We start from the raw sequence: 23,384 nt of genomic DNA on the forward strand, positions 1-23,384 counted from the left end.
TCCATGGTGCCGACTAATTTTCGCCCTCCGATGGCCAAATTAGCCGCGCTTGCGCAGTCCGGGTCTTCTGCTTTCTTCTATGGGGCTCCGTGTAGCTCCATGTAGCTCCGCCCCGTCACGTGCCGATTCCAGCCAATCAGGAGGCTGGAATCGGCAATGGACCGCACAGAAGAGCTGCGGTCCACGGAGGAAGAGGCCATCTTCAGCGGTGAGTAGAGAAGTCACCGGAGCGCGGGGATTCAGGTAAGCGCTCCGGTGAGCTTTCTTTACCTCCCTGCATCGGGGTTGTCTCGCGCCGAACGGGGGGGGGGGGGGTTGAAAAAAAAAAAACCCCGTTTCGGCGCGGGACAACCCCTTTAAGTGGAAGATTAGCATTTTACAAGTGTCTTTCACAAAATATAAGAAAAGTATGAGTATAGTTGGTTGAGTGCAGTAAAATAACAAAACTCTTCAATATAAAACACTATATTCACATTGAGCAGTTCTATGAATAAAATATATCTGTCACCCTTTAAAATCGTAGAAAGCTGGATGTTCTCATCAACCTTTAAATGATGGCAGCAAGAAATAGGAGTAAAATAATAAAGTAATAGGAGAATTGTACATTTTTGCTAGAGTTACCTTTTATGTTTACTAGCTGGACTTGTTTGTAATTCTTCCAGGCTGCGATGTGGCATACTTTTAATGTCCATATTACTAGCGTCAACATCCATACTACTCATGGTTCTACTGTTCTGAAAGTAGATCACTATTAAACCCTATGGTATCTAAACTCTGTTTACTTGTGAAACAAGCCTCCGACATTGTTCACCATGTGTTCAATCAAGTAAACAGAGTCATAGATAGATAAATGGATGGATGGATGGATGGATGGATGGACAGACAACAATTAGATCACATCTATGTTTTCTGTATTTCCTATGGTCCCAAGCCTCATTTCATTTGCATTATTTGAAGCAGATATACATTCAGAATGAGAGCTGAGTTTATGTAGAGAGGTTTCTGGTTGTGGTAATAATGCTGGCCGGAGGATTATATTTGGAGCTGGCACTGAACTCACCGTACTACCTAGTAAGTAACAAATCTCTAGTGTATATATCATTACACTGAAAACATGTTTAATCAAGATATATACCCCCTCATATTGTAGGTAATAAGGATGTGATAGATGTGATGTTATTGTGTTCATTAATCATTTCTCTGTTATTAGTGACATTTATTCTCATGTATCCAACATTATAGAATTCCAAGAATATAATGTATTTTTTATCCTGAATGTATGTTTCAGCTCATGGGTAACTAATAATGCCCTTATGGTTACTAGTATTAGCAATACAGAAAGCTGCTTTAGGGCCCTTTTACATGGAACAATTATCGTTCAGTATAAATGCTGCCAGTGACTGAATGATGAACAATAATTGGTTCCCTTATCATTCATTCATCTATGAATGACTGCCTGTTTACTGTGAATGGCCAGAGCAATCTCTGGCCAGCTCCACCTTCATTCACTGAGCGATTATCATGAGGACGACTGCTGTTTTAGTGCCAAACAACTGCTTTGTGTAAAAGGACCCTTAGAAATTAAAATTTGGAATTTGCAAAACGTGTGCCAGGCAGCAGAAGTTACCATCAGCAAAGTACAGGAACTGTTAAGTTGACTGAGGAGATACCACAATTTGCTGCTCTACTGCCAAAATTACTTTAGTAATGGGAGTTATTCCTATGACAGCTACGTATTAGGGACCTGCTGGTAATCCAATTCTCTAATATAATATTTAAATGTTCCCAAGGTGGAGCCTCATTTTAAAGTAAATGCTCCAAATTCCTTTCTACGTGAGTGAACATAGTATTGTTGAGGGTACAGTTTGCAAGACCCTCACTAATCACTATAACGAAGGGCCAATGCTGCTCTTGAGTGAAGCTGATAAGAGCTGAATGGTCAAGGGGCTTGGAAGAGTGTGCAGCACAGTTTAGCCACTGGTTTGGGTCTTGGCACCAAAATCCCAACAATATTGACAGTTCTCTGTAGCCACAGGTGCATATTTATGTTAAATAACTTTCCATTATCCAACACCCTACTAGGGATTTATATTCAGTATTTTAATATTGATACAAGAATTGTACAATTTATTAACAGAACAGTCATGGAGGAATATGATATGGTCTGCAGGATTTTAGTTTGTACCATAAAGGTATTTGTCAGGATATGTTTCAGTGTGTGAATTTTGCTGGTAGCAAACTGATATTTGGCAAAGGAACCCAGTTGACTGTGATGCCCAGTGAGTATCCCTGTTTCTAATCTGCAATATTATCAACTAATGGGATAAAGACTATATGACTTAAAAGTTGAATGGCTACAGTTAGACAAGCTTCTGACACTCACAGTACATGCCATTTTACTTTGACCATTTAAACATTAGTGCCTGAGAAGGCAGATAAATTTCCCTTCATTAGGAACCAATAGATTTCTCACCCTATAAGGCCATGGTCATCAGTGTCATCCAGCACTCATGCAACTTGCAAGCAACCTCAGTGTTTCAATATGAAGGAAACAGTTACAGGCGAATTGCATTACAGAAATCATATGGACTGTAGTCGTCTCCAATGATGTTACTATTTCAACCTTCATAAGAATTCTGTACTTCAAGATTAAATTATGAGAGCATATAAACTTAGTAGGAATCACATTAGCCATGGTCTAACGTAGTCATTTCAATGTTTCTAACACTTAATTGCAACAAACTAGTGCTGAGCATCACAAACATGGCCACTGTTAGCATGTGTATGCAGGATGCGGGTCTATGTAATTGTAATGAAATGTGTCAAGGTGCTAATAACCTTGGACGGAAGATGACTTTTGGATTAGGCACAAAGCTAATTGTAAAACCCAGTAAGTTATGTTATATATATAAATAACTCTAAAAGCATTGCTATTGTATATTGTAACAGCCGATCTACAGTCGTGTGCTGTTATTACACTGTGATTGTTCTCGGTAAAACAATCTATAAGTTATCTTATAGATACGATACCTTTTTAATGACAAAAAGAGATAATGTTACAGCAAGCTTTCAAATCTACTTAGGATCAGATTTGAAAGCTTGCTGTAACATCATTTCATTTTGTCAGTCATTAAAAGGTATCATATCTATAAGATTACTTTGTTTCTTTTTCTGAGAACAATCACACTTTGCTCTGCCGGCTAACACGGTACCAAACATTTTATTTATTACACTGGGTATACAAAATGACTTTTAATACTTTGAATCAGAGTAAATGTAAATATTAATGTATCAAAATGGTAAAAAAGCAGATGTAATGCACTTATGTGAGTGTATCGTAGAACTAGTCAATAACCTGGGTCTGGCCCTGTTATTGCCATATCCTGCATCAGTGTGGTAATTATAACACAGGCAAATTCATATTCGGCCATGGAACAAAATTATTGGTGAAACCGGGTGAGTTTGCCAGAATATATATAAAAGTAGTGTACTCTAAGCATGATGCAGCAATACCACATGCATAATAATAGTAAAAGATGTCACCAAGTCCCTTGATATTATAACATATTGTGTATCCAAGAGATTAGGTTGTGTAAAAAATGGATTTTGTATTAGACTATTAGAGAAAGCATTATGAGTATGTCTCAGGCAGGTATATTAGGTCTTCTAGTAATGGTATATTTATATGGTGAATGTCACTCAGGGAAAAATCTGCCATGTATGTTCTGTAGAAGTGACAGAAATCTAAGCTTGAACCTAGGATTTGTGTAGCAGATTTGCAGTTACCAGTGCAGGGGATCCGCATAGCGATTAGGTACCATGGGCAAATTGTGTGTGCTTTGGAATCTGTATAAAAAAGTGACATGTGATTGATTTTTTTTTTCCATTAAGTGGATTTTAAATCCAGCAGTGGAAAAATCCAGATCATGTCGATTATGTGGTTGATTCCCATTGCAATCAATGGGGCACTGCAAGCATGTGGATTTCACTGGGATTTTGGAATCTGATGGCCAAGATAGATTATGTCCAGGGGTCCCATCTCAATCTTGTTTTCAGGATTTTGGTTGAAAGCCAAGACAGGACCTCTAGATGTAAAGGCTAAATGCAGTGTGAATAAAGCCCAATATTGACTAAAGAAAGCACATCTGCTCCCTTGCTAGATTATATTTACTATGTATATAGTGCATTAAAAAATATAGTCAAGTTTCTATACATGCATTATATGACAAATTAGTATTACTAGTGCTATTTATATTAGACGAGTAAAATTAGTTTAAAGTTAGATAATAAGATGTATGTAATGGACATCCATAGTAAAACTGCCGTCTAAACTAACATCTCTTATGCAATATGCTGGGATTACCTGAACTATAAATGTAACATATGCAATAGATTAGTAATGAGCGTAATCTAGCTTTTATTTAAGCACTGGCTAAGATATTTACCCTAAGCGACCTTGGGTGCTATTGAGTTTATTGAAAGGGAACCTATCACTGTGTGACTATAGTACCAAGAAACTCATATTTGGATCTGGAACTGCCCTAATTGTGTTGCCTAGTAAGTATTACAGTTATTACCTATTGAAATTTTCAATGTCTGAAATCTGAAATATTTTTGGTTTTAGTGATGTTTTTGTTAGCGATTATTGTAACCATACAATAAGGATCCAAAATACTGGGTGATAATCAGGCCAAGTATGGGATAATGGCAAGTGCTTATAATGAAAGAGCTGCACACAGTGGATATTTTATGAAAAAAACATATAATGAAACTGATCATTCCCTGGTCAAAAAGTAATAGGAAGGGTGCTGCTTGTCACAATCCTTTGGCAAGGCGATAGCTTTTTGCTAACATTTATGGGGTCTGAGGATGGGCAGTAGCTGCACCGGCCATCAGTGTAACTGATAAATTTCCATGTTATGGCAATAATGGTCCACATTATAGAAGATACTCCATAGATAAAGAGAAAGAGAGAGAGTGCAGATTTCTCATATTCTAGTGGTGTCTCCTACGGTTAATGTAATGAGTCTTCTCAGTGTGGAAATACTGCGGGTCAGAAGATAATCTTTGGATCAGGGACCCAAGTGATTGTTAAACCCAGTAAGTCAATCATGCTGGAATGTTGAACCCTGCTGTTCAGATTACCGGTAAAAGTGAGTTTTAAGCATTATTTTTTAATGACTATTTTTCAGAATCAAAATGACTAACAAGTTATGATGTAGAGAGATAACACCAATTCAACAATCTAAAAGTAAAACTGATTATCTAAATGTCCTCATATTATCCCTTATTACTTTACATTAACATGAATCCATTAATAAATGTACACTAACCTTTGAGATTGGGTTATAGGTTAATGTTTAATTCAGAGCATTCCCAATAAGGAAATGAATATACATGACAGGAGAATTGGATGCATTTCTTGATGTTCCGGGCGGATTTTAATTATAAAATCCATGCGTGGCCCCTGCACGGGAGACCTGCAGCTTTAGTTGCCCATTGGGATGCATTAGCACCCACAGGGCAATTTAAAGCATGCAGGTGTGATTTCCCCCCTGATGCGTGGATTGTACGAACTGGAAGAAATCGCAGCATGCCTTATTTCCCTGCGGATACGCGGGATGGCTTCCAATGAAGTCAATGGAAGCCGTTCCCACCGTGGCACAGCCACAGCTGTCACTGCGGCTGAGCCGCGGATCCACGGAAAAGCAGGGCATTTTTAAAAAAGCACTGCGCATGCGCCGGACGCATCCATTGTGATGAAGAAAGAAGATCCGGCTGTCTCAGAGGAGACCCGCGCTGGACCAGTAAAGTATTTTACCAAGGATTACACTCGCTTGCCAATCATATGACATGTGAGTGCAATGCACTTTTTTTTTTAAAGCTCCCATTGAAAATAATGCACAATTCTCAAACACAAATTGCCCAAAAATAGGACATGTTGGTCCAAGTGAAAAATCACTTGTGTGAATTAACTCATTGGATTTGTGTGTGTTCTGTCCATCTCAGAATTAAGCAGAATTCTCACGGAACATCGATCGTATAAATATACATTAATAACCCCCACGAGGAAGGAAGTGTGTATATGTATGTGTTATTGCCTTGCAGTATATCACTGTGATAATAATCTTAACAAGCTTACTTTTGGAAAAGGAACTAAGTTAACCGTAAATATTGGTAAGTGTCCTTTAATAAGATATTCTCATTTCTCATGGAGTTATCTGGAATCTTTTTGAATTTTTTATAGAAATACTTAACAATATTAAATTTTAACTGCAGACCCACAATATAAAAAAACCTCCCCAAAGAACCCTTATCTGGCCCATAAAGCAGCATGCTACGGTAAAAGAATAATGAAAATAAGGCCATGGTTTGGCAGGTAGACAGCATGTGGGATTAGGGGTTATTTTATAATTATGACAGTCATTCCATTCTTGAAAGTAGAGGAAAATGGTGTATTACCGTCCAAAAATGTCCAGCATATATTAATTACTGGTGTTAATTTTTTAGTTCACATAATCGAAATGAACTTCTTGTTCTCACTTCTGTGCATACTTGATAGTTTATGCTGATATAATATATGTTTTTTATCACTCTGTGATAATATTAGAAAGGCTACATTTAAAAAGGAATCAAGCTAACTACGAAATGTTGTGAGTGTAGGTTTATATTAACATGTGATGTTTATGAAAGTATGGGGTTGATATGGCCAGACACACTAAGGCCGGTGCCATATGAGTGTATTTGCACGACTAAAAATTTACGCATGCAATACGTAGACAATAGAACTTATTGATTTCAATGGGTTTGTTCAGATTTTTGATTTTGTGCACGCATTTTAATAGCACAAAAAAAAAATAGCACGCCCTACTTTTCTGTGCATTTACACACCAAAGATCCCCATAGACGTCAATTGGGGGTGCGCAAATGCACGTGCAATACGCAAGGAGATGCATAATACGCTGAGCAAGTCCACTTAAAACAGAACACATCTGGAACTTATTAGACAAATTAGCCATTTCGCTCAGTGTGCCTGTGTTTGCTGTGAGCAGAAAAAGTACAGTAAAATATGCTGATACACGCATAAAAAGCCTTGTTTTGTGCTCAAAAAAGATAAGCTGAGGCGTCCTAAAATGTATCATTGCCACCTATTAATGCTATAAATCACCTTTACATTGAAGACAAAACCAAAACTAATATGCAAATGAGCCGCTTAAAAAAATGTAATTCTTTACTAATAATTGCACTAAATTAATTTGGTTAGATAAGTATAATGAACTCAAATTTTTGGCAAATGTAGTAAGAGATCAGTCTTGGTAACTACAACCAAGTGATCAAAAGTACGTCATGCATTTTCGCTAAGGTATAAACTATTGTGGAATCTGGGAGCAGCTAACAAGCTCAAATTTGGTGCCGGAACACAATTATTTGTGACACCAAGTAAGTCGTATATAGATTTTACTCAAGTACTGGCCAAGATACGTACAACGCACATCCTTTAGTGCTGTAAAGTTTAGTGAAAGGAACATATTACTGTGTGACAACAATGCTAGAAAACTCACCTTTGGATCCGGCACACCCCTAATAGTGCTGCCCAGTGAGTATTACAATACATGATATATGTGCATTTATTAAAATTCATGTTGTTTTATATTTAGAAATAAACCAAATATTGCTTTGGTCACATTAAACGGCACAGTCTAACAACTGGGGCAACAATCAGACTGTGTATGGGGATATAGCAAGTGCTTGGACTGAATGGAAGAGTTGAAAGGGGTATTCCTATCTAATAATATATTGTTTTATCACTAGGATGGTCCTTGTAATTGAAAACCTGCACCATCCAGATAACATCTTCTCTATTTATGTCCTCATTAATGACAATAGCGATAGATCAAATAGTGCATCCACGTATATCCATAAATAAAGTTAGGAATGGAGAAATATGATCCGGCTGACGAGCTTCAAACCCGTTTGGTCTTTACTAGAGATGAGCGAACCTACTCGTTTCGAGTAATTACTCGATCGAGTACCGCGATTTTCGAGTATTTCCGTACTCGGGTGAAAAGATTCGGGAGGCGTGGCGGAGCGGGGGGTAGCAGCGGGGAACAGGGGGGAGCCCTCTCTCTCTCCCTCTCCGCACCACTCCCCGCTGCAACCCCCACTCACCCACGGCGCCCCCCGAATCTTTTCGCCCGAGTACGGAAGTACTCGAAAATCGCGGTGCTTGGGCGAAAAAGGGGCGTGGCCGAGTAGGTTCACTCATCTCTAGTCTTTACTCATAGCCTGAAATTGCTACATCACTAAAGTACGCTATTACATTATGATTGGTGGGAGTTAGACCTCTGGGACCCTGCTTATTATGAGATTTATACCATGCGCAGTGGTGCTCCTGTTTGAGTAATTAGAACTTTGTTGTATTTCTCTGCACCGCAGGTAACTAAGAGCGCTACTGTTCAGGAAAAACCTTTTACACGGGATGACAGTCGGGTAAACGACTGCACGAGCGCTGATGCCACCCCTAAAGTCACTAGTGCTCGCTCAGAGTATTTACACAGGCAGAGTTGACCGCTGGATCGCTGGCCTCTTGCTGGCTTCTCACTCAGAGCTTCACTTTCTACGTGAAGCGCGAATCGGGGAGCGTTTACACGGAATGACAAGCCAGCGATAGTTTATAAGCTGACAGAAAGTCGGTGATAACGAACTGTGAACGGATAGTGAGTGATTAATTTTTTTGCATGTGCAATGCCCGACTATTGCTCAGCTTCATTTGTTTGAATGACTTTGGGCGATAATCATCCCGTGTAAATGGCCCATAAATCAGTGCTGCTGCTCCTCTATTCTCAGGATCACTGTTTGTCCTGGCATTCAGATCCCCAATAATCAGTGACTGAGGGCAACTATAGATATTCCATTGAGAAAGAGAAAGTGAGAGAGTGCAGATTTGTCATATTCTAGTGGTGTCTCCTAAGGTTAGTGTAATGAGTCTTCTCAGTGTGGAAATAGTGCTGGCCAGAAGACAATCTTTGGATCAGGGACCCAAGTGAATGTTATACCCAGTAAGTCAATCATGCTGGAATGTTGAACCCTGCTGTTCAGCTAAGGTGTAGAAGTACGTTTTAAGTATCATAATATTTTAATGACTATTTTTCAGAATCAAAAGGACTAAAAAGTTATGATGTAGACAGATTACATCAATTCAACAATCTAAAAGTAAAACAGATTATCTAAATGTCCTCATATTATCCCTTATTACTTCATTACCATGAATCAATTAATGAATGCTGTTTGTGTGTATATTGTATTACTGTGTTGTACATGACTGTGGGTAAGTGGTAGAACTTTGACATTTGGAAAGGGAACTAAACTACATGTGACTATTGGTGAGTGTACGCTGATATTCTCATGTGATTCTGATGTATGAAATAGTAATATGGCCAGGTAGACTTCTATATAGCATTACTAGCTAATGTCTTTAAAGGGGTTGTCCAGTGCTAGAAAAACATGGGTGCTTTCTACCAAACACAACACCACCCTTGTCCATAGGGTTGTGTGTAGTATTGCTGCTTAGCTCCACTGAAGTCAATGGCAGCTGAGCTGTAATACCAGATACAACCCACGAACAAGGGAGGCACTGTGCTTGGAACAAAGCAGCCATGTTTTTCTAACCCTGGTCAACCCTTTAAGGACACTATTAGGTGAGCATAATTTACCTCCCTATTGGTCCCTGTTTTGGGGACTGCCATATGGAACTAATGTGAATATATGTATTTATTCACATGACCGTATTTTTATGGCCAGTTTTTGAAAATGCAGCATGAACTATTTTTTGCCTCTGTATTGCTATATTTTTCTATTGGGCAAATACTGATCTGTATTAGTCTATTAGAAAAAATATATGGAGGCAAATAGTGATGACTAGAGATGAGCGAGTATACTTGCTAAGGCACTACTCGCTCGAGTAATGTGCCTTAGCCGAGTATCTCCCCGCTCGTCTCTAAAGATTCGGGGGCCACCGCAGCTGACAGGTGAGTTGCGGTGGGGAGCAGGGGAGAGCGGGCGGGAGAGAGGGAGAGAGAGATCTCCCCTCCGTTCCTCCCTGCTCTCCCCCGCAGCTCCCCGCCCCGCGGCGGCACTCGAATCTTTCGGGACGAGCGGGGAGATACTCGGCTAAGGCACATTACTCGAGCGAGTAGTGCCTTAGCGAGTATACTCGCTCATCCCTAGTGATGACATACCATTGTAATGTCATGTGGAACACATCTATAGTACAGATCCCTATTAGAGACGTGTTTCCATACACTTGTCTGAAACTGGCCTAATCTGAAGAGTTCCTACATCAATATTAACCAATAATGATGCAGGAAATATTCAGATTAAAGTTAAAAATTAAATTACATAGAAATTTCAAGATGTTTTTATAAATCTAAATGGTCTACAGTAATATGTGCGGCATTATTCTTTTAAAAATATGAAAGGCAGATTTGGCAGCTATTGAAATCACAGACTCATTTTCCAACTACAAAGATATTGGTGAACAGGAAGTGATGTATTTTTGCTATGGGGCAAACTGTTGTGGTAATTGGGGAGCAACCAACAAGCTCATATTTGGTTCTGGAACGCAACTCTTTGTGACACCAAGTAAGTGTAATCTGAATTCTACTCAAGCCCTGACCAAGCCATCTACATAATAGAGCCAGTACTGCTGTAGAGTTTTAGGAAAGGGAACCTATCACTGTGTGACTATACTGGTAGAAAACTCACATTTGGATCTGGAACAGCTCTAATTGTTTCGCCCAGTGAGTATTACAGGATATGATCTATAAACATTTTCATGGAATATTCATTGGATAATTCGTAATACTAGAAATATATTTGCTATTCTCTGAACGGCAAAATGTCAAAGATACATGACGATACAGTTGTTACAATGTCAGAACAAGTTCCCCTTAAGCTGACCTAAAGGCACATAAAATGGATTTTCCAATTGATATCAGCTACAGAACAAAAGGAATTTACTGGCAAATATTTATTTCAGTTTAGAAACTACAAAACTATTAATGTATAAGGCTATAATCACATGCACAGATCCTGATTTATCAAGGCAGCGATTTTCTATGTCTGTGAAAATATTAACTACACAGAAGCAATATGTGCCAGATTTTTTAAGAGGTGCACACCTTCTAATAAGTTTTATGCATTTTATTAAGGCCATGCACCAGAACTCAAATCTACACTCATGGCTGGTGTAGATTTGCGTCATAGTCTATGCCAGTGTCTGCTGTAAATCATGGTAAATATGTAGGGTCATGAGGGACCACGTCTCCGTCCACTTAGCCATGACCACTTTTTTTTCCAAATTATTTTTATTGATGTTTTTTCAGGATTTTCCATTACAAACAATTTCATGCATTGCTTGAATAACAACAGGTAATAATAATGCTAAAATCAATCAATTTTACCAAGAAAGAAAAGGAAGATGAAATTAAGGAATAGTTGTGGATTGTAGTTTCCAAATCACAGAAATCACATTACAAGGAAAATCCATAAAGTGACTTTGTAACAGAGTAACATAGTTTCAAACTATACAAACACACAGTAGTGCAGTCAGAGGTTCCGTGATATACTGAATTATTCGCCATGACCACTTTTTGAAAAACTGACCACTGTGGTGAAAAGGGCTAAAAGTCTGCAATTTTTTAATGCAAAAGCATGTATTAAAAATGGCAACTTTTTCCACTAGAAAACTGATGCAGATACCTTGATAACATAGCGGGAGATTTCCAACAGATTATGTAAAAATGTTGTGACTTATTGATAGTTCGGCTGCGGTAACGACAAATTTATGATGATTTTACTCTAGAAACTGATGTCAGTTATACCAGAAAAGCATACTAGTTCCTAGCTGGTATAGACTTCTGTGTGGGCGCACGGAAGAGCTAAGATGTGCCGATTATGTGAGTAGGCGTGCGCCTCTTCATATATTACACACAATGTATGCCAATGAGGATAATATTAAGAACAGAATATGAAACGTCGGTCTGAATGAATCTCTAAATAGTTTTTATACAGGATTTGGTGAATATTTGGTGTTTTAATACCGTTTTTTAGCCACACAAGGTAGTAGATACAAAAGGGATGAGAAGGAATTACGTTTTTCTATAGGGTATGTTCACACATAGCATAAAAGCAGTGGATTTCATGTGCTGTATTTACAATACAAGCCATACAGATGAGATGATAATCAATCTCATCCACATGGTGTGGAAAAAAATCTGCAGTATGTCAATTTATACTGCGGATTTTCTCTTCTTCAAATAAGGGGGTTAAATCTCTGCCAAAGTACTCACCAAAATTCACATGTTACATGATGGTTATGTTGCACAGTTGGTGTGGATTTTGATACGGTTCTGCGCCAACAGCAGCAGATTAATTGCTGTGGAAAATCTGCTACATCATCGTAGCCTTATGTGGTTATTTCAATTTGGATTCACTTCTGGCTTTGGCTAAGAAAATGTAATAAAAAACAGTATGTGTGAGTCGTTAGGTATTCTTGCAATGGTGTAAACTGCTGTGTAAATTGGGGAACAAGTAACAAGCTGATATTTGGAACTGGAACACAACTAATTGTCACACCAAGTAAGTCAGGTTTTTGAAGAAAAGTATTAGCTACTTGTAATTGTTTTAATTTTGTAAAAGCCCATTTAAGGATGGATCTAGAAGTGGATCCAGTAGGAAGAGGAAATATAAGTCCATGCTTTATATTTCCCATTAATTGGTCTCAAATAAGTGCATGAAAAACTGCCTATAAAAAGTGAGCGTATTTTTTGGAAGTTGGTCTTCTTTTAGAGTACAGCACTGTTTTCAATCATCAATTCTGAAAGCAGCCTAAGATCGGTTTGAGGTGAGCATATAAAAGCATGTCTGTAATATGGATCCGTATTATAGACATGTTTCAAAAGACATTACATCAATATTTACATCCGTATTTTTATTTTCTATTGGGCAAATACTGATCTGTATTTGCTCAATAGAAAAAAAGCTAATAGAGAGACAAATATGCCAAAAATAGATCGTGCTGCGTGTTCAAAAAAAGCCTGTGAAAATACAGCCAAGTCATTAGCCCTATAGATTTATATAAGGTCCATATTACGGTCCCCTCAACATGGACCGACTGATGCAAAACTATGTTTAGCTGAAAGCAGCCTTACTATGTTTGAAACCACCCTTAGGGCTTGGTCATACGCACCGTGTGTGCAGGCAAAAATCCGCGCCTACCAAAAATAGAACTTATGGGTTGCAATGAATGTGGTCATGCGGATTTTTTACACACGCGGTGCGTTTTTTTTTTTGTGTGAATCTTTGCTCGACTGACCGATCCCTTAAATGTGCCAAATTATTATGAGATGAATGGAGATAAGTAATCTAACAGAAAAGAATGTTCTAACTTTTTTTCTTTAGTAAATATTACCTCCCATGATGCTACTTTATCCAGAAATGTTTTTTTGCACATGTGTATATCATTGTGTATTCTGGTGTCGGATATGGAAAACTTATTTTTGGATCTGGTACAAAACTTACCATTAAGAGTGGTAAGTGCTTTAGATTATGAAGGCATTATTTTCGCACTAAGCAAGTTATATACAAAAAAATGGATAGAAAACTATTTTCCCAACTTTTTGAATATGAAAGGTAAATGATTTTATCTTGATGTATATCATTTACTATGAGCATCAGTAAGAATCATTATATCCAGTGAATAATATTTTTCCTTGGAAATTTCCATAAACAGACCAAAAAATTTTATTTTTATTATTTGGTGCTATGGATATTAGATGTACTTTTGGGTATATTTAGGGAGTTGATTCCAAAAATAGCACCAGTTTTGCCGTATCAGCTCCAGTTTTGGAGATATGGTAAGAAATGGCATAACTTCCTTACATTTTAGATTTTAAGCATTTTGTTTCTCCAAACATTATTTTGTGGATATTTAGGCATAATTTATTAATTATAAGGAAGGTTAGATTACTTTTGACAGCATATGATGACATAATACCTCCATTCTAATCATTTTAATTTTTCATCTTGTCTACGGTTTTTGATTACATAACATTCCTGGACCAAGCGGGAAAAAAACTCAAGCAGAGATTTTTGATAATCCCCAGATTAGACAACTCAACAATGACTTAGGTTTCATAAATTCAATGAACAAAGATGAGTCTAGTGTCTAGTCTTAATTTATTATAATCGTCAATTTTCTTGACAACCATAAGGTATACAAATAATTTGAATTAGAAGATGACATGCTCTCCACTTTTAAAAATCTTGGATGTAGCATAACCATTTTGTCCCAGAGTTCCATTTGAATCACCAAAAATGACGTTCAGACAGAACCCGGACTTTAATTAGTCAATAAGGTCTCCACTCGATATGCTTTCCATTCCTTCCCAGCATTTGTGCTGGACAGAAACCCATAGTCATGTAGATGACTACACTTTTCTGACTTGAACAAATGCTGGAAAAGAACGAAAACCATATCAAATGGAGAACTTACAGGGCTCTGTTTGACTAATGAAAGCCTATGGCTTCATCTAGAGTTCCACCTGCAAATCATTTTCAGATTCAACCTCGGGATGGAACCTCGGGATGAAAAGCCTGAGCACACACTGAAACAATATGGACCCAGCCTTAGCTGAATGCAATTGATGGAAAACCCATGCATTGTGCACCTTTATGATGTCCAATGCTGAACAAAGTTATACATGTGTATAGCTCAATATACTGACATAAGCTCATTACCAAATCATAATAACCTGCTCACCTGTGTCAAAAAAAATCCCAGACGCATCTATTTTTTCATGAGCACCTGAAAAAAGTCCTGGACTGTTCAGGAATGTACGGACGCATAGCAACCCTGAACTGGAGGGCCAAAAATGTGGATGAGCACTCATGACCATATTGTTTGAAAAAAATAACTAGGCCATTTTTTTTTATTTTCATGTTTCCAAATTACACTATTCTTAGTAGATTAGTTATGTACTGTTTTCTTATGAACATTTACAAAGTGTGAATTATCTGTAAGGATTAATTAAACTATTAATGGATGGATGGGTATATAGGTAGAATACACAATTAACCTCCATTTTTATTATTTTTCAGATACAGCCCAGACAATCCCTTCTGTATATCCGCTGACACCTGACAAGAAAGAAGAAGGTTTCCCGGACACAGTGTGCCTGGTCACTGACTTCTCATCACCAAATAAAACAATTGCTGTAGATGAAGAAGACACAGAACTAAGTGACATTGCGGCGCTGGACAAGTCCAGCAATGACAAGTGGAGATACAGTTCAGTCATATGGGACAGGAACGATCCTACCAAGAAACTTTCTTGTACAGTGAAATATGATAATCAAATTGTCTCACCGGACAATATAGGTAAATTGCATATGTTTATACTGTACATAAAGTAATCTCTATTTGCTGTATCTACCGTATATACCGGCGTATAAGGCGACGGGGCGTATAAGACGACCCCCCAACTGTCACCTTATACGCCGGTATTCAGTGGAGAAAAAAAAAAAAATTCATTACTCACCTGCCCCGGTGTTCTGTCGCGCTCCAGCAGGATGTCGCTCGCTCCGGCAGGCTGTCGCTCGCTCCTCGTCCCCGGCGCAGCATAGCTTTCTGAATGCGGGGCTTGAAATCCCCGCTTCCAGAAAGCTAATACACACGCCGGCAGCCATGACAGCATTGAATGGCTGTGATTGGCTGAAGGCGCACGTGTTAGCAATCACACTATTCAATGATGTCATTGAATAGTGTGATTGGCTGAAGCCACGTGCGCTTTAGCCAATCACAGCCATTCAATGATGTCATGGCTGCCGGCGTGTGTATTAGCTTTCTGGAAGCGGGGATTTCAAGCCCCGCATTCAGAAAGCTATGCTGCGCCGGGGACGAGGAGCGAGCGACAGCCTGCCGGAGCGAGCGACATCCTGCCGGAGCGCGACAGAACACCGGGGCAGGTGAGTAATGAATTTTTTTTTTTTACACTTTTTTTTTTTTTGAATTACCGGCGTATAAGACGACCCCCGACTGCAGAGCAGATTTTTCGGGGTTCAAAAGTCGTCTTATACGCCGGTATATACGGTATCTATACAGCTTTGAAAATCTCATACCTTTTGCTGCTACTATAAATGCTGCAGAAAATCTAGTCAAATCCACCCCTGGGAAGAAGGCCTAACACTTTTGGTTTGAGAACTACACTGGCTATCAAACATTAGTGAGAACCAAGCTTGATATTGTGTATATATAATAACTGAATACCTGGAGTATGAGGGCTTAGTCACATGGGCGCCGGTGCGCCCGTGTGACTGAGCCCTTACTGCAGGAAGAAGACGGCCGCACGTCAGGATGGACGACTCCCCGCAGCGCGGAAGAAAGAACACATGACTGGCAATGAAGCCGGTCACATGTTCTTTTTTCCGGCGCTGCAGAGAGACATCCGTCCTGAAGTGCGGCTGTCTTCTTCTTGCAGTAACACGGGCGCCGATGTGCCCGTGTGACTGAGCCCTGACACTGAACTATGTAAATGAAGTACAGCAGTAATATGGAAGAGAGACAATTACTCCCCAAATTGCTTTTTGACATTTAACTGCACTGCGGGGCCCGTCTCTCTCATTGTTAGCTATTAACTTACGCTACAATCAGTTTTAAAGGAAATGTGAATGTATTACTTGTATAGCATTAGTAATGGCTGTATTAATGTTTATTGATTCTAGAGGACACACATAACACTTTGCTATCGGAACAAACATATTTTTAATCAACAACTTAAATACCAACTAACCACGGCTTACTCATTTATTTTCCAGATGAAACAACTGACACTTGTTTATCCCCGACTGTCAGTCTGCATTTCCGAACAAGTAAGCTACTTTGATAAATATCTTTGATTACATTTTTGTTTCAGAGTAACCATATTTTATGATGGACGTCATTTTGGGATGGACTTTGGCATGGAATTTGCATGAAATTCACGCTGATTCCGCATTAAATCCGCATCCCATTGCTTTCAATGGGAACCATTGTGCAGAAAAAATAGAACTGACATGTTACTTCTTGACGCGGATTCTGCACCATCTCTCTGTGCAGAATTTGCCTCAGGAATTCTGCACATGGATTTGCCCAATGAAAAGAACTGCAACCACATGTGGATATGTTGGTGTACATGTGCATAGCCATGGGGTTATTTTCACATCATTCATGGTGCAGTAAAAATGACCCTGTCTTTATTCTGTGGGTCAGTACAATAACAGTGAGACCGAGTTTTAATAGTAGTTTTTGTATAGTAATACTTAATCACTTGCCACCCAAGTCAGTTTTGGCCTAAACTAAAAAAGCACAATTTTACCATTACGTTTTTTTCTGATGGCATTAACCATGCAGGAGTAATAATGTGATCTTTTAATGAATTAGACCTTTGTGGAAGTAGGAATACCATTTTCTTTTTCTTTTTGATGCGACAACTGGGAAACATTTGTTTTGCTTTTAATATTTTTTATAATAATAAAAAAAATCTTTATTTTACTTACATTTACTTTTTTTATTAGTTGCCATAGGGAACTTGAACATGTAATCATTTGATCGCCTGTACAGTATAATGCAATACTGTGGTATTGCATTATGCTGTATAATAACAGGCTGCCATTAAGGATGTGTGAAAAGCACGTTCCTTATAGGCTAACGATCAGGCAGCCCTGGGGGCCTTCAGAACTTCCCCGGTTGCCATGACACCCAAAATGCACCCCCACAATCTTATCTGGGGGGGTGGGGCACTTAATTTCCGATAGACATTTAAATTGTTGCTGTCAGAACTGACAGCGGCATTTAAAGGGTTAGCAGCAACAATCAGAGTTATCTCCATTCATGGCTGTGGTGGGCAGGTCTTGGCTGTAAAAAACAGCTCATACCCACTGTATATGGAACAGGTCTGGCTCCTGAGACCCCTTCATACACTGTATATGAGGTAAATGGCTACAGACATTCTAAAGGCCCATTTACACCAGCCGATGATCGCTAAAAAATCGCTAATTGGCGATTGTTTTAGCGATAATCGGTGCATCTAAATATGCGCCCATCGTGCGCTTTTCCGGCACTGTTAGCTGATCATAAATTTCAGTCCAACCTAAAAATCGGCATTCACTTTTATCAGAAGTTCTCTATGGGAAGTGAGCGCAGATAATAGCCCTTGGGCTATTAACTGCATTCAGGCAAGGCTTCATTTGCACACTTAATTGGTACTTAAGTAGCTGAGTAGCTACTTAATAGTTTCTGCAAAATGATTGCTCAAAGCTGTTACTCAAACTGTTGTTTGAGCGATCTTTGAGCAATCATCGGCCTGTGTAAACCAGCCTTAACTCCATGGGGTATTTACAGATAAAACTTATGTATGTATGATGGGAAGGGGTTAAACAAACATATGGAAAAAAAATCATATATCTGACGGATGCCTTGGTAGATGCCATCCATCACCCATCCATTACCCATAGTCTCCCATATTAAAAGACATACACGTTAAGGGTGTGTTCACACAAAGCTGATTTGCTGCTAATTTTGTTAAGCATCTGGATCAGATTTCTCCTCTTTAGGCTTTCATACAACATGGATACGCTGCAGAATGTCTGCTGTGGAATTAATTAATTAATATTAATTCAATTTAAAGGGTGACATCTGCTACAGATCTGCACCAAAATCTGCAGCAAGTCAACTACATTTGAAGGCTCTCCTAACATAGATGCTTTTTCACTCAATGTCTGTGTAGATGCCTCTGATTGATGCCGTTGCAGTCTTTAAGCTGATGCTAATTGTCCAGAAGGGTTGTAAATGACACTTTTTAATAAGTATGTGTTACTCCTTTATAGATCCAGGCATGAACACTTTGTCAACTTCGGTTCTTGGACTGAGGATACTTACTGCCAAAGCTATTATCTTCAACCTAATAATGACCATGCGCCTTTGGTCATCTTAAGGTGAGCGACATCACATCTTCAAACATCTTTCTTGTATCTTCTTCCTTGGTTCAAAGGCAGAAAAATGCAAAACAATCAGTTTTCAGAGTAACTATAAGTAGCTGTTTTGCCAAGCTGTAAAATGTATCTGTCATTAATGATGGTCTGTCAGTGGGGCAAAATTTAAATTGGGAGATTATGGAAATAGTAATGCAGAATGAAAGGGTAGACCTGAATCCACCAAGTACCCAAACTCCAAGGTGCATACCATGTTTCCTCGAAAATAACACCTACCTCGAAAATAAACCCTAGCCTGATTTTTCAGTATTTTCAATGAGACTTGAAATATAGGCTCTAGTTACACTACATAAAAAATACATATAAATATAGGAATACAATACCTAGCAGGCTCGGTCCAGGTCCTTCCTGCTGCTTTCCAGAGCTTCAGCTTGGTTCCCGCAGTCCTTGGCCGCACCCACAGTATCACTTCCTGGTTACAAGATTCATAAATCCCACCTCCATAAACCGATGGCTATGATTGGTTCTTTGAGCGCTGCATTGATTGGCTGAACCATGGCACTCAAAGAAACAATTACAGCCATCACGTTGTGCAGGCAGGATTTATGAATTGGCCGAGGGAATTGGACCGCCCCTACTAGGTAAGTAAAATAAGACATCCCCGAAAATAAGACTTAGCGCCTCCTTGGGGGAAAAAATTGATATAAGACAGGGTCTTATTTGGGGGGGAAACACGGTATCAAGTGATTACTGTCTTTAAAGTTTGCAAACGTACTCAAGGACCTCACATAGGAATTACTTTTCATATAAAATGGTGGTAGTTTTGGGCTACATAGGGGAAATATACATCAGCATACCAATTTGTAGACTGAACTCTCCAGTACAAAAAGAATCCTCCAAAAATTCTTTACAATGATAGTCAATGGGTGTCATTTGCAAATTTATGGCATATGGTATACAATTTGTACAATATATATTGATAAAATTAAGAAAACTGGAGAAGGGTTGTTGATCCAAGCATTTATTCTGATTGCAAGATCTGGAGTCAGGAGGAAATCTTTTTTCTCTAAGATGAGAAAAATTGGCTTCCACCTCATGGGGCTTTTGCCTTCGTCTGGATCAACATTTCAGGATAATAGGCGGAACTGGATGAACATATGACGTATTCAGCCTTACAAACTGTGTTACTATGTAAAAGTAAACTAGATTTAATATCAAGTGACAAAATTCACAGCATGTACGGTATGAAGGCGAACAATGAGGAATGCTCAGCTTTTCTGATGTTTACAGCAATGCTAACATATTACATAATGTACTACAAATGCTGAAATAGCACACAACTAATCACCTCTTATTCTTCATTTATAGGAATTCATCAACTGGGCTCAGCACAACAATATCACCTATAAGTGGATCCTCAGTCATTTTCAGCTCTGTAGAACCATATTAAATCCTTAACTTGTATAAACTGTATGTGACTATAATGTGCTATGTACTATATGAATGCTGTGCTCTGACTATGAAGATGGTTTCAGAATGTTAAAATACAAATTTATTAGCCATTAAGTACAGGAAAAAACTATATCACCCACTATAATAAGTTGTAGTTAATGTATGCATTGCTTTTCTTCACATGCGTTGTTACTAGTATGTTCCAGTCTTCATATGAATGCTATGTCTATATTGTATACTTGTTTATAAATGTCTCTTCTATACAATGTAAACAATATCACACAAAGTTTTATTAAAACATTTACTAAAAGAGAATGTGTAGTAAATGTGTCAGTTGTAAGTAAAGATTCACAAACATTTGTCCTAGGATAAGGGATTTTCCTGGATTACAATATTGTAATGTCAGATCGCTGGTTTCTACTCTGGACACCCCTACCCGATCAGCTGTGTGAAAAGTCAAGACACTACATTTGACTGCATGTCATACATTTAGTGGCGACTGTGCTGAGGTTTGTTCCATTCACTAGAATTCACTGCAGTTTTACTACCGTTGATCTTGCTGCAAATCCATTGTGAATCTGCAGTAATTCCGCAGAAAAATTTGCGTAAACTAAAATCAGATTTTGCTGTGGATTTAGTACAAATTTTACTCCTTAACATTCAAGCTGTGAAATTCACATTTGAAAATCCTGCTGTACGTGGATTTCTAATACATGTGAATGGCATTTTCAACCCCCCGTTCCAAATGTAATGGAGTATAATTTGCTGTGGATTAGCATTACATAATCCACACTGCAAACCACCAGCAAATGCACCATACCTACAGTATGTTGTAGATTCAGGGTATCAAAATCAGTGGATTGTGCAAACACCACAATTGACACAATTTAACTTGTAGTAATTTTATTATATAAATGACCATGGAGAAATGTTCACAGCTATTAAATATATTATGAAAGGAAGGAAACAACCACTCGGCAGTATATGTAAAAGGAACACATATGAACATATGGTGGTTGGAAAAAAACAACATGAAGGATAGAAACCTTTGCTTCTTGAAATAGAGACATCTCTCGAAATAGAATATTGCAACAACTCTGGGCACAAGAGTTTAGGGGCTTGTAAAATTAATAATAAGAAAGGATTGATATATAGATCCTGCTCAGTTTGGTGCTTTGTGAAATGGGCAGGCCCTGTGTTTGAATGGAGCAGCTCCTATGGTTTGATTGATGAGTATTCACATCCAGACATAGTGATTTGTTTCCATAATAGGAATCTGAAGCTAATTATTTGACAATCTATCTTAATAGTCTAGTTGTGTCACACCCATAGTCTCTCACACTTGCTGACAATGAAAAAAAGAAAGAAGTAGAAGAGATAACACCGGGAGGTTAGAAACTCAATGTAGATGGTTTGGAAGAAATTGAGGTTGGAAACTGTATATTATGCCCTCTCTAAATGTATTGAATGTTTATTATTAAAGGGGTTTTCCAGGGAAATACCTATGGATAGGTCCTTTGGTTAGGTCAAAAATAGTTGATCGTCTGTAGTCCATCATATGTGATCCCTGCTAATCAGGTGCCCGCTGTCAAGTGCAGCTAAACACAGCGGTATAGAGCAGAAGCTGCTGTGTAGTGGGTGGCACTTGTAATTGAAAGCTAGGTTCTCATTAAAATTAATGACAACTGCACTTGGAATTACCATCTCCGGACACTACATAGCAGTCAGAGCAGCACCTTCCACTCCGTACCCCTGCGGCATTAACAGCAGGCGCCCAATCAGCTGATCGGCCGAGGACCAAGCAATCGACCCCAGCTAATCCACTATTTATGACCTATCCTGATGATATGTCATCAATGGTATTTCCTTGGAAAACCCTGTTCGGCTATGTTTACACGTGGCGGAAACCTCTAAAGCCTTCACGCTCTTGGTGCTTTCTTCATTGGGGACCCGGCGACCTCTAATGAGTGAATCGTCGCTGGTCAGGTGATGTAGCCATAGTATTCCAGCTGCCATATATATTTATAGGAGGCAACATACATTATCAGTGTTCAGCTATAGGCATGCAGTAATATAATTATCAAGCTGTGGCATTCAGTACCTGAATATACCAATAAATAGGTGTGGATGACAGTGTGGTAAAAAAAATCACACAAATATCAGTCATATAAAGTAACAAGAAGTATTACAGTGAATCACATTACTTGTATGCAACCTACAAATGTCCAATCACATCAATAAACTGTTAGCTTAATATATCTCATATTGTAATTCCCATCCCAAATTGTGAGTACATCAATCCTATCTAATTTAAAATCATAGGGGAATTATATCAAGACATACACTGGTGCTCGCCTCTTAATACATTAGGTGCATTTCTGATGGCCAAGACACTGAAATCTCAAAGTTATGTTATGATTTATGGCAGTTTCTGGAGTAAAGTATAGTAATTTTGCCAGGTTGTGGAAGACCACTTCGCCTACTACTAAACCCCACCCACTTTAAAAACTTGTCAAGCAAGTTGTGGAAAAGAAAAAAGTTGCCCTTTTTTTTCAAAACAAGCATGTGCCAAGATTTGTGACCTTTTTTTGTTACAATTTTGATGCAACTACCACAAAAAAATTCTCCCATAGTGCCCTGGTGCTGGCAGATATAAACTGCTTCTATTGTGTTCTTTCTCTATCACCGGGTCTTTTAATCCAAGACTAAGTAGGGAGAGAAGTTCTTACTCTACCTCGGCTTTATGTACTAGTGGAATTGAATGACACGTGTTCTCTTGAAACCTATGGAAACCAAAGTGGATCAAATACGGTTACCTTGTGCTTTCCTTGATGCCTTAGGCTTAGAGGAAATTTTTGATAAACATTTTTATTGTCCAGAACATGTTACCTATTACTAGAGTTA

The 23,384-nt window shown here is 38.6% G+C and overlaps 1 gene segment (V, D, J or C); it reads left to right on the forward strand.

Moving 5' to 3' along the window:
* The window catches only part of LOC136628906 (T cell receptor alpha chain MC.7.G5-like), a 58,097-nt gene extending 37,314 nt beyond the window's left edge, over nucleotides 1-20,783 (forward strand). Inside the window, 4 exon segments of the C gene segment in view lie at nucleotides 15,160-15,438; nucleotides 16,875-16,928; nucleotides 18,924-19,031; nucleotides 20,397-20,783. Coding sequence covers nucleotides 15,160-15,438; nucleotides 16,875-16,928; nucleotides 18,924-19,030 — 440 coding nt within the window.
* Nucleotides 20,784-23,384: the final 2,601 nt, after the last annotated feature.

This window comes from Eleutherodactylus coqui, chromosome 5, assembly GCF_035609145.1.
Source record: "Eleutherodactylus coqui strain aEleCoq1 chromosome 5, aEleCoq1.hap1, whole genome shotgun sequence".
Taxonomy (NCBI): domain Eukaryota; kingdom Metazoa; phylum Chordata; class Amphibia; order Anura; family Eleutherodactylidae; genus Eleutherodactylus; species Eleutherodactylus coqui.